Consider the following 12,729-nt stretch of genomic DNA (forward strand, 5'->3'; position numbering starts at 1 on the left):
TTTCTACATCACTTCTATTCCTTTACTAAAGTTAGCATGCTAACCAGCTACCCCCAGACCGTCTCGTCCAGTCTGCCATGAAGAAGAGAAGTACCTGTTCAAAGGACAAATTATAACCTCTTGTATTGTACTGAAGCTCTTGGTAACACTGCACAGCTAATAATCCTGTTGTTTGCAGCCGTATTATTTTCATTACCGGCGCGCAATGAATCTTGGGATAGGTTGGGCCATGAAGGATCCACCTGTTGGAGCTCATTTGAAGGAGCCTTTGAAATCGGACAAATTGCACCGCTGTGATGCAACTGGTCTTCAAATACAGCCTCTGAAGGATGCAGCTCCTGAATTATCTCTCCATTGTCCCAACAAAAGATAAAATAACTGTCACCATAACTTGCATTGTTTTAAAGCAGGGCTTTTTCTGGTCTCAGTGCTTGAGATCAATATGTCCAATCAACATGGCTGTTATATAACTGGCAGATTTACACGTGAGTCCAAGATTTGGACAGCACATCTGTGGCCATACAGGCAGAAAACCCAGATCATTTCAAACTGTGTCAGCTTTTCTTTCATAGAACATTTATTTTACCACTCAGCTGCGAAACAATGCCATTTCTTAGTATCTTAGTTTATCCTGAATGTGACACACAGGGAGAGAAAAGGAGCAAATGATTCAAAGTGTTAAATCCAAACCAGTAAGCCAGGTGGAGTGACAGAAAAGAAGGTCTCAGTAATTTAGTTTTGATGTGTGGCTTCACCTGCTAATGAGCAGCTGCTCTGACCTCGTGTACAGTCAGTGTAGATGTGGCGTTTCCTGCCCACCCGTCCCTGAAGCTTTTTACTGCACATCTTGCTTCACTTACAAACACATTTCATGTCAACACGGGCTGCGATCAACACGTCATTAACACGTGCAGCGCTGAGAGGGTTTAAGATGAGCCGGCCTCAGTAACAAACCCACATCTCTGTCACAGTGCAGCTGCTGAAACATTAATGATTCGCTGAAATGAGCTCTGACAAGTTTCTGATGTGAAGCAGTGAAAAGTCTCACTGCAGCGATTCAGGGACAAAGTAAACCATGAAGTCATCACCAGCACGAGTAAAAACAAACACTGCTGTGTGTGTGTGTGTGTGTGTGTGTGTGTGTGTGTGTGTGTGTGTGTGTGTGTGTGTGTGTGTGTGTGTGTGTGTGTGTGTGTGTGTGTGTGTGTGTGTACATTTTCATGTCAGTGCAGTCTCCCTGCATGGAGCTGTCATGCTGTTTTGGTAGGTAAACCGTGGGAGAGCTACACTCTGTCTCACAGCTCCACACACACACACACACACACACACACACACACACACACACAGAGCTGCTAAATGAAAGAGATCTTTGAGGTTTCTCTGCAGCTCAGATGGACAGACGGGCTAATCATTGGCACCAGAGCTGTGAGCAAAGTGTCTGAACATTTACACACTCTCTCTCACACACATACACACACACACACACACACACACACACACACACACACACACACACACACACACAGAGGCACATATACATTAGTCAGTAAATCCCAAACCAACTAACTGTTCACACCAAATGAAACACAGTTTGTCTCATTTCCCTGTCAGCTACTCATTTACATTTTCTACATGCTTGTGGCTTCACCCCAGACACACACACAAACACACACACACACTCATATATATTATGGTGTATAACTGGGAGTAGTGTTTTAATGGACACTTAATAAAATGTGTTTTTTAAATTTAAGGACTGTGGTTTGAGGTGTGTGACGGAGGTTGTCCTCTGCTGAGGACTGAAGTTTGTGAATACTGACAATATCTTGCAGTTTTCTATTGCACAGTTTAACCCATTGAAACCTGTGAGGACCTGATGCTTCCAGGTCTCTCTGAACCATCTACACTTCTGTCACCTATAAGATTCGTGTAGTTATTACATTTTTTTTTACTTCTCTAAGGAGCTATTTGTAAGTTTTGCTCTTGCTACATAGCTAACATTAGCATTAGCAGCTGTTTACTTACCAGTCCAGAAGAAATGTTGCGAGTTCAGCATCAAACTTGTCTCTTGACGTGTCTTTTTTCTACTGAAGCTAACATGCTAACCAGCTAACTCCAGCCTCCAGTCTCTGGTCTCCTGTATGTTCTAATGCTGAGAGAACCGTCGACTGTTTCTGCAGGAAATAAGGAAAAGCCACTCTCTTGTTCTCATGTTTAGAACAAGAACATTTTGACAGATGTGCAGCAGCCTGATTCATATCTGGAGATACTTTAATACTGAGTCGTTACTTTGACGATGAACTAGGAACTTGTTGTGTAAACTCAGGTCGATCACATCTCACTACAATGTGCATGAACCAGATCCTGATGTGTGAGTCATACTGTTCCCTACAGGAAAGTTCCTGAGGGGAGGAGGCACTGTGGTTTCGCTGGTGACCATGGATACGACAACAAGATCAACAGCATGCAGGTACTCTGATCATCCACAAGGATGGATTATGGATGGATCATACCATCATTTTATTTAATTGTATTTAATTTATTGTAAATCATGTGACCTGTTTGTTTTTAGACGATCTTCTTGGGGTATGGGCCGACGTTTAAATTCAAGACTAAAGTTCCCGCCTTTGAAAACATTGAGCTGTATAATGTGATGTGTGGTAAGGCTTCATGTCGTCTTCTGTGTGTGTGTGTGTGTGTGGTGGGCCATGTTTCATGTGAACCTCATTGACTGATTGATTCCTCCGCCTCTCAGATCTCCTGGGTCTGAAACCAGCCCCCAATAACGGAACCCACGGCAGTCTGAACCACCTGCTGAGGAGCCCCCTCTACAGACCCACCATGCCAGAAGAGGTCTCCAGACCCACAGCATCTGGTCTTCTTCCTGCAGGGACGGACGACCTGGGCTGCAGCTGTGATGACAAGGTCAGCGGCGATGACTCGCCTGGGCCCAGCTTCCTGTAGTCCACTAAAGTGAATTCTAGTTTTCAGGAAATTGGCCTGTCAGTCAGTCAGTCAGTCAGTCAATCACTTATATCAGTGATGACAACAGTGAGACCAAAACCATCCTCATCTTCATCACCTGCCACTGTTCTCCACACTGACACTTTACCATAAATGAGTGATAAGTAATAATCCAGATCTAACTTTTATCTTCCATGTTTTAGCAGGCGCTGTGACATGAACGTCCTGTAGTAAATGCGATGCCTCTAAAGGATCGTTCCACTTAATTACAACTTGGAACTAGGGATGTCCCGATCAAATTTTTTTGGCCCCCGATCTCGATCCGAGTCATTTGATATTGAGTATCTGCAGATACCACGTCCCAATACTTCAAACAGTTCACACTTCAAATACATTAATGTTATCAACATAAATCCAATGTATATGCTTCACAATTGAAAATGCATTGAGAAAAAAATCCTGAATCCTTAATTCCTTAATGTGTTTTTAGAATTATTTTTAAATCAAAAGTGGAGTCGATCCAGTGCAAATCTCTGGAAAAACCAAAGGCCACCTGATAAAAGACCTCATAGGTGGTTCATGAACCTTGTCGTAAAGCTGTAGTAGGGCAGCATCTGAAACATAGTGGCTCCAAAAGCTCCAATAGTCGGCGATAACCTGTGGTCTTTTTCTCTGCTATCATCCAGTGTATGTTGCCTCGGTGCAGCCTTTGCCTGAGTTACCTGAGTGAACTCACTGTATTCTGTTAAGTGTTTCTTCTTCAGGTGCTGTAGTATTGAACGCAGCTCTGTTACTACTGCCTTGTGAAATGCTCACAGAGCAGACATGGCAGTAGCTGTTGTTCTCGCTTTGCACGGTCTGAAGCACATGGAGCATTTAGGACGTCTCCAAATCCAGGAAATGGTCACAGAGCCGGCTGCATGGTTCAAATGGAAGTGTTTTGGGCGTAACAAGCAATAAACAAATCAAAGTGACATCTCCCTTTAAAGTGATAGTTGGGGTTATCTGACCTGGGGTTGTGTGAGTCACTCATCTATAGTCAGTGTGTTACCTGCAGTAGATTCAGATCAGTTCACAGTTTAGAGAAGCAGCAGGAGCACCAGCACAGAAGCTGCGTGATGAGCTGCTATGGATGGAGTCAGCAGGAACCTTTGTTTCATGTCCTTTTTTTCCTCCTCATTTCCATTCTTGTGTTCTGTATTTTTTAAAATTTAGTTTTTTAGGCATTTTTGCCCATTGTGACAGCCACAGTGAGAGAGAGACAGGAAATCAGGGCGAGAGAGAGGAGGTGACTTGCAGAAAAGAGCCTCTGTTGGCCAAACCTGGCCAACATTTTAAACCTCCATCACAGTTCACTGACTTTTTGGATCAACCTTTATTCAGCAACGTCTTTACCTTCCCAGATATCAGCAGCTATCTTTGGAGGCTAAAAAGTTATCACAACTGATAGACTGAGCTAATGGAACTAATGGAGATACATGGATACTTTTGGTATCTGTTGCATCAACAGGCCAATCCCCAAAATGATGATGTAGAACTTTAATGTGATGATGATGATGATCATGAACAGTCTGTCAGCTTGTTGTCAAACTGTTTCCTGTGTGTTATGAATAACGTCACAGCTCCCTCATCTCTAATTACAATCAGTTAAGAATTAAACAACACTTAATTGGATCCCTCAAGTCATGTGACTATTTTATTGTTCATTCATCAGGAACGATGCATTTACTGCACCACAACAGATAAAAGCTCATTTCTCCCTCTAGAACCCGAATTACAACAGTGGTGTTTTGTAGTACTTTGGTATTATAGATATGAGGGAGTTCATTAACCTGATGAGTCTTAATGAGAATCATCAAAAATCATTTCTCTCCTCAGACCAAAGAGACCAGACCAGAACAGAGTCTTTGTCTGACATGAGATCAGAAATAAGTGATGTGAGAATTTATTTTAGCAATAACCCATGTGACCTGTGCACTTTTACGGCTGTTAAAAGTTATATTTATTTCACTTACTTGTCATCAGTCAGAGAATTTTCTTAGATAATGTTGTTCTTGTGTCCAGGAACAAAACAATCTAAATGACAGAGTTGAGCTGGAAACTAAAATCTTTATTTCAAATGAGGAATGAACCTAATTCAACTGCTCCTCATGTGGTGAAGATAGTTGAAAGTTTCTTGATATTGTATCTGTTGTACGTTGGTATTGATGATTGGCGATAATGTAAAATCATCATCACCCTCCAGGTCACAGTGCAGAAGTTGTTTTAAGTGTTTTTTCAGTATTTATTTGCAAAGAAAAAAAAGAATAGAAAAAAACGTTGGATGCCTTCTCACATTTTAGTACTAATTAATTGTAAGCCCACGTTCATGATGCAGATATAGAAGACAGGAATCAGCTGTAGCACAGATGAGGGTCATTGAGTTTGCTGTGTTTGCCGTAATCCCAGAAGCATCTAGTTTCCATGGAATGGAATTGATGATTTCAGATGCTGGAAATACCGAGGTCAGCTGAGTGTGTGACCAGCTGTGAGATTACTTTCAACAGTACATCCAGCATCTCAGTTACAGATCTGATCTTTTTTTGGGAAAGCTTTTATTAACGTTTCTGTTTTGCTTTTGCAGTGCAGTCAAACTGGTCTTTTTACACAACACACTTGTAAAAAAGACTCATCTGCATGAGCATCATCATCATCATCATTAGTGATTGTTGAATTGTATGTGCCTGCCTGAACTGTGAAAATGTACCTGACTGCTGTGTTGTGTCTGATATTCAGCTTCCTGTGGAACTGAAGTCATCTTGTTGCCTCTTTGCTTCCTGCTGCAAAGCTGAAGTCAGTTCGCCTCCACGTCCATTCACTCACCTTCAAACTGAATTTTGACTTTGTTTACTAAAGAAAAGACGGATCTCTCTTTTCACTGAACCATTCGCATGAGACAACCTTCTCCCGTCCAGACATCATCAGTGTATCTGTGGAGATGTGAACTGTCTGGACTGGTTAGAACTGGATCCGGCTCTGCTGCTGCCTCACACTGTTTCACTTTACTGTGTCTGTGATTCCCATGAAGATCTCTGGCAAGAGATTGTTTCAATCTCCGATCTTTTTGCAGTTGCGTGTAAAAAGTAGGGGCCAGAGAGGTTTGAAAGTGACCCTTGTACGAGGCTATAACCTGGAGTCACTGTGGCTCTGTCTCTTACAGAACAAAGTGGAGGAGCTAAACCAGCGACTGAGGCAAGCTATTGATGGTCAGTGTCACATGAATGACGTGTCCTTTATACAATCTGAAAGGTTGATGAGAATTAGTCCATTCATGATATTAATGGTCGCTTACATATGATGATGTCTAGTACAGTAAATCATCCTGTGACAGCCGCGTGTTAATCAAGACATCAATATCATATTCATGTAGAGGTGCATCATTGTGAATGTGTGCCGTTCCACTTCCTCTTCTTTGCTCCTCCTCCTCCTCAGACAGCAGGAACCTGCCGTACGGTCGACCTGCTGTGCTCTTCCGTACCAAATACTCCGTCCTCCACCACAGTGACTACATCAGCGGCTACAGCGAGGCTCTGTCTATGCCCCTGTGGACGGCGTACACCGTCAGCAGACAGGTACCGTGCACCCGCTGCTCTCTGCCACGGTTAAAGCTGATTAGATGTATTTACTGTGGGATTTCAAATATGAAGTAAACGACGGACCTCACAGTATCCAGATGCTGTTGTAGAGTCTCAGTCTCATACCAACAGGAAACAGATTCATCTAGTATCATGTTTGTTCTGTTATTAAGAGATGACTCAGTTAAATCTGAACATGACCTGTTGAACATTTCATGCTTTTGTTCATGAAGGGAAGGTTTTTAAAAGAAATGAAAAGGTCGATTTAGGTCGGAAGCGTAATGCATTCACTTGAGAAAAAAGATTCCGCTCTGTTTTTCTGAAATAACGAGGTAAATATCTCAGAATTCTGAGATAAATTTGCAGCTGCTAACAGCTGTAAGTGTAAATGTGACGGGGGGGGGGGTCAACAGTTCATTGGAGCAGTGGTTCTCAAACGTTTTCACATCAAGGAGCCTTAACCTGACACAAATGGGATCACCAGTTTTTGCTTTTAGATGTTCTATTACTGAAAATGTTTAAACCCAGGGCCAACATTGTTATACATCCTGTCACTGTGTTACTTATGGATGGAATTATAGACAATCAATCCCCTTTTTTCTGGGACCCCTACGAACCTTGAGAGGGTCCCAGTATTTTTTGGAAGACACGCAAAATCCTCCAGCTGCCACACTTGCTGTTTGCTATTACTTAATGAAATACTAACATGTTCTAACCTGCTCAAAGCTGCCGACATGTACGGTCTGAATGTCAGTTGTAAAACTATTAAAAGCAACATTATGGGTTTTCATGTTTTAAGACATGACTACATGTGAAGTCAAAAGCTAGATAAATTTGTTGTGTTTTTTTTTTTCTGCTTTTCTCATAAAATAAATGAAACCATTTCTCTTCAACACTGATTTGGCTGATCACAGATCAAGTTGCAAGTTATTGATTTTTCACTCTGTGCTTCAGGTACCACATGCTGACAGAAGTACAGTTAAACCTTTTATTATTATTAACCAGTGAACACCTGACAACCACCAACAGTCCTGTGTGTGTGTGTGTGTGTGTGTGTGTGTGTGTGTGTGTGTGTGTGTGGTCCTCCAGGTAGAAATGTCTCCTCTGCCTGAAGCCCTGTCCAACTGTGTGAGACCTGATAGCAGAGTCCCTCCGGCCTACAGCCAGTCCTGCACCAACTACAGAGCTGACAAACAGATCGGCTACGCCTTCCTGTACCCGCCACGTGAGTTCAGCAGCTCAGCTTTAGACACAGAATACAGGAAGTACACAGGACGTATTCAGATAATTCAATACATTTTTGCACATTAATCTACACTAAATAATCCATAATTACAGTGAAAACACAACTTTTTCAAATGTGTTAAAAAACTAAAATCTCTTATTTACAAAAGTCTTCAGACCATTTCCTGTGGCTCTAAACTGTGGTCAGCTGCTTCCTGTTTGCTTGAATGATGCTTTAGATGAGTCTAGAACTTGACTGAGTCCACCTGTAGTGAACTGAATTTAGAAAGACTCACACCTGTGTGTGTCAGGTCCCACAATTCACCTGCAGGTCAGGACAAAGACATGAGGTCCAGTGAACTCTCTGTAGACCTCTGTGATCTAACTGTGGTGGGACAGAGATCTTCAGAAGTCGGGAAGGATAAGCATCTCAGCAACTCTCTGCATAGTTCATAGTCCCCACTCCTCCACCCCTCCACCCCCCCTTCAACACTAAATCATTATTAGTCAGTTGTCAGTCAAAGGAGTTTGTTTACATCAGATCGGCTGTAGGCGACAAGCAGTGATAGAAACTCTTCTGATAACAGAACAGATAGAAACTAACAGGAACTATGTTGCCATGGATACAGTGAGTTAAGCTGTGGGCTTCAACTACAAGCCCATTTTTTTTTAGCCCATGTTTGATTGGAAAATGAAGCGTAGTGAATGATCTATTTTAACTTTGATGAACGGACAACAACACTGATCACTGACTGAGGAGCTTCTTCTTCTCTGGTTTCTGATCAGGTTTCTGGAGGTTTATTTGCACTAGTGTTTTTTGGATGTTGATATTTGATGACTTGTTAAATGATCTTATTCATCTGATTTACTTTGGAGGTCAGTTTGAGGTCTTTGATAAGATATGTGAATAAATGTAACATGCCAGTTCATAGACAGACAATTTTAAGTTTTTGTTTTTTAATACATTTGCAAAAATTTCTAAACACATTTTTTACTGAGGGACAAAAATGTCAATTTGATCCATTTACAGTTAAATCTACAAAACAATAAAGTGGAGGAGTCTTAAGACTTCCTGAAGCTGCTGTACAGACAGATGTAGAAAATATTTAGTAGCCCATTCATTTTCATTTGAACCTGAATATCTGTGATGTTGAAATGTTGATCAAGACAAATGAAGACAATACTTTCAGTTCTGACAAGTCTGAACTCTTACATGTTTATAATAAAGGAGGAATCAGTGCACTGAGAAAAAAAAGTCTTAATTGATTAAAAATAATTCATAAAAAGTATTAATTGATATAGAAATAATACATGGTTGCTGCCCCAACCCAAGTCTTGGATTTATTTACTTACATAATAAATTGTAACTTTTGACTCAACACCTTCATCACCGATCTGCCACCATCAGGTGTAGTACCTGATGTAGTTTTCTTTCTTCTCTCTCGACAGAATTATCTTCAACCACAGATAAGAAATACGACGCTGTCCTGATCACCAACACTGTTCCCATGTTTCCTGCGTTCAAGAGTGAGTCAGTGTTCACAGCTGAACTGTGGGAGAGGAATCCTGATCGGACCTTTCCCTGTTTCTCTGATCAATATTAATCAATACTCATAGATTCAGTCCTGTACTCACTGCTTCTCTTTCTCCTCCATCGCCTGCTGTTTCCTCCATCTTTCTCTCTGTCTCTCTTCCATTCCTCTCTCTATCTCTGTTTGTCTCTCCCCTCCCCCTCGCTCTCTCCCCTCCCCCTCGCTCTCTCCCCGCTCTCTCTGTCTCTCTTCAACCACTCCCCCGCCCTTCCCTCTCAGGAGTGTGGAGTTACTTCCAGAGAGCTCTGCTGAAGAAATTTGCGACAGAGAGAAACGGAGTGAACGTGCTCATTGGACCCGTGTTTGACTACAACTATGATGGAGTCAGAGACTCAGCAGAGAAGATTAAAGAGTGAGAACATTTGTTATACTTGACTTTTAATTCAGCTTCACTGCAGCTACAAACGTTTCGGTGCAGAATTCAGTCCAAAATCATTTGGAACTGACAGTATGACTAACTTCCTCCTGATCAAGTTTAAATTAAATCCAGTTTTTCTTGAGAAAAAAAAATTATTTCAGAAAAGTTTGTTCTGTTAGAAATAAAAGTTGAGCTGGACACTGTTTGGTCTTTATTGCAGGTTTATAAGTGGGACGATACCTATCCCCACGCACTACTTTGTGGTCCTGACCAGCTGTTTAGACTTCACACAGGCTGCAGACTCGTGCAGCGGCCCGCTCACCAGCGCCGCCTTCATCCTGCCGCACAGACCCAACAATGACGAGACCTGCAACGTAAGTAGCATCTCGTCTCTAAACGCATCGTCACATTTCCAGATCTGAGGATCAGTATATCGCACAGCTGATAACACCCCTCCAGAGGCTCAGAGCCTCCTCTCTTCTGATTGGCTCACCGACCTGTTCTTATTAGAGCTCCAGAGAGAAGCCTGAGAGAGGAGATGTAAAACTACACTGAGATGAAATAAATATATATATATCTTCTTATAGATCAACACTACAGATAAAACACAGCAGGGAAATATGGGGCTTAAAGAAATTCAAAGTGTAACAAGGACTGCTACAGTTTTATACAGCTGTCACTCTCTCTACAGTATAACATTTTGGTTCAGCAGCTCTGAAAGATCTGCCGAAATCACGTACTTCCTCCTCCCGCCAGCTGACTCACTGTACAACAAACACATAATCAAAAGGGCAGGTAAAATCACACCTGACCACCTAGGGTCGATACCAGTTTGGTTTTCTCTCTTATACGTTTGACTCATTTCAGAGTAGAACTGTCTGTGCAAACAATGTTCCAATGTTGTCAGCATGAATAGGTTCATGCCACTCTTTGCGTACATGCTGTCGTCATGTCACACGCACTCAAACATGAAGCAACGCACAGCGCACCAGTCCGACACATGAAAGTAACAACGTAGCGCCTGGGGGGTTCACCTGACAGAGCGCATGCCATTTAAATTCAGGCTATATTACGTATTATCGGATTGAAAAGAGATTTTGTGGTATCGCCCACCCCGACTCATTATCTGTGAACCTCTGCCCTCTGAGAGGTGCTACAGTTCCTCGGCCACCAAGACCACTTGGTTCAGGATCAGCTGCTGCAATAAGGATCAGATTAATTCACCTCTAATTCACTTCTAATTGCTCTGTAGTCGGTGATTATATTTACCGTGTGATGTGTTATAAGTAGCTACTGTACATGCTGCACAGCTGACACCGCTCATGCTCGTGTTTCCTCCTCACCGCCTGCATGCAGAGCTCAGAGGAGGAGTCCCGCTGGGTGGAGGACCTGATGAAGATGCACACGGCTCGGGTCAGGGACGTGGAGATCCTGACAGGCCTGGACCTGTACCGCAGAACCACCCGGAGCTACGCTGAGATCCTCTCGCTCAAAACCTACATGCACACGTACGAGAGCGAGATCTGATCTCCGTCTGTGTTACTGATGTTTTTCAGCCGTGGTGGAACGTATGTGGTATAAGAGGAGGTGTGATCATCTCTGTTACACTGACCTACACTAGCTTCAGCTCTCACCAGATGCTACGTCCTGCAATGTCCATGCTGTGGCATTTGGTTTCAACTCATTCATTTCATCCGGTTGTTAAGATGCAGCTTTAACACTACTGAGCTACAAGCTGAGGTGCTGCTCACTTTAGTTTATTATTGTTTCCTGTTTGGCTCAAATTCCATTAAACTACAATCACATTTCAGAGAAGTGACATCAAACTGAAATGAAAAAAAATCGAATTATTTTCTAGAGCAGAATATGTCATGTGTTAGAAAAATCTGGCACATTTTAATGATGTAAAAATATTGAATTGCACTACAAAGAATCAGAATCAGTTCCAGACAAAACTGTCACATCGCTATTAAAGCAGGATTATTGAACTGGTGCAACAAGCACATATTTTCATATGATACCAACCCAGTGATTAAGAGGAAGTTACCTTCATTTTTTTGACATTGAACAATAATGCAATGTGTTTCTCTGTGTGTGTGTGTGTGTGTGTGTGTGTGTGTGTGTGTGTGTGTGTGCGTGCGTGTGTGTGTGTGTGTTTATTTTCTGTTTGTTTGACTGTTGTGTGTGTTGTGTTGTTGACTTTTTGTTCTGTGCACAATAACAATAATGTCAATGATGATGATCTAGTATTGTGTTTTTTCCCTAAAACATTAACCACCTGTGAGGACTGACCTATTTATGCTGTATGTAAATTTCATCACAATAAACTTGTGTTTTTACTAAATCAGATGTGGTGCAGATTCAGTTACCACACTGACACTGGGTGGTTCCTCCTTTTGCTCTCAAACAGCCTCAGTTCTTCCTGTTATGGTTCCACCTGATGTTGAAACTCTGCTCCATGTTGACATGATGCATCACAAGAATGGGTCATTATCCTGCTGGAAGTAGCCGTTAGAAGAACGTAAACTGTGGCTATGAAGGGGTGAACATGGTCATCAACAATACTCAGATCGACTGTGACATTCAGACCATAATTGATTGGTATTAAGGTCCAAAGTCAGTCAAGAAATCATTTCCCACACCACTACACCACCATCACCAGCCTGGACTGGCACAAGGCAGGTTGGGTCCATGGATTTATGCTTGTAAATATTTCTTTGTCCCATTATCTCAAGATACCAGAGCTCATTATCCTGAGATCATGAGATATCAGGAGAAAATCATTTTTTTGTTATCCTGAGATAACAAGGTAATTATCCTGTTATTTTGAGATAACAAAGCTTGTTTTCTCATTTTAATGATCTTGTTAATCAGAGATCAGATGTGCCAAGCCTGTATACAGATGCAAACTAAAAAAAATATTTGCAAATGTGGCCCTGGAAAAATTGACTTTTTCCTAACTTTGAGGATCAGGATT

General features: G+C 41.9%; 1 protein-coding gene across 2 annotated transcripts in view; it reads left to right on the forward strand.

Annotated features, from left to right (window-relative positions):
- Nucleotides 1–12,096, forward strand: part of enpp2 (ectonucleotide pyrophosphatase/phosphodiesterase 2) — a 30,725-nt gene extending 18,629 nt beyond the window's left edge. The window contains exons 16-25 of one of the 2 annotated variants that reach the window (XM_056379968.1): nucleotides 2,395–2,470; nucleotides 2,573–2,660; nucleotides 2,756–2,925; nucleotides 6,074–6,209; nucleotides 6,436–6,575; nucleotides 7,668–7,803; nucleotides 9,252–9,329; nucleotides 9,614–9,746; nucleotides 9,973–10,126; nucleotides 11,109–12,096. In XM_056379968.1, the coding sequence (XP_056235943.1) occupies nucleotides 2,395–2,470; nucleotides 2,573–2,660; nucleotides 2,756–2,925; nucleotides 6,074–6,209; nucleotides 6,436–6,575; nucleotides 7,668–7,803; nucleotides 9,252–9,329; nucleotides 9,614–9,746; nucleotides 9,973–10,126; nucleotides 11,109–11,279 (1,282 nt within the window). In that variant the 3' untranslated portion in view covers nucleotides 11,280–12,096. The remainder of the gene's footprint in view (nucleotides 1–2,394; nucleotides 2,471–2,572; nucleotides 2,661–2,755; nucleotides 2,926–6,073; nucleotides 6,210–6,435; nucleotides 6,576–7,667; nucleotides 7,804–9,251; nucleotides 9,330–9,613; nucleotides 9,747–9,972; nucleotides 10,127–11,108) is intronic. The other variant, XM_056379970.1, reaches the window with a different exon arrangement.
- Nucleotides 12,097–12,729: the final 633 nt, after the last annotated feature.

Source organism: Seriola aureovittata, chromosome 7 (assembly GCF_021018895.1).
Source record: "Seriola aureovittata isolate HTS-2021-v1 ecotype China chromosome 7, ASM2101889v1, whole genome shotgun sequence".
Taxonomy (NCBI): Eukaryota; Metazoa; Chordata; class Actinopteri; order Carangiformes; family Carangidae; genus Seriola; species Seriola aureovittata.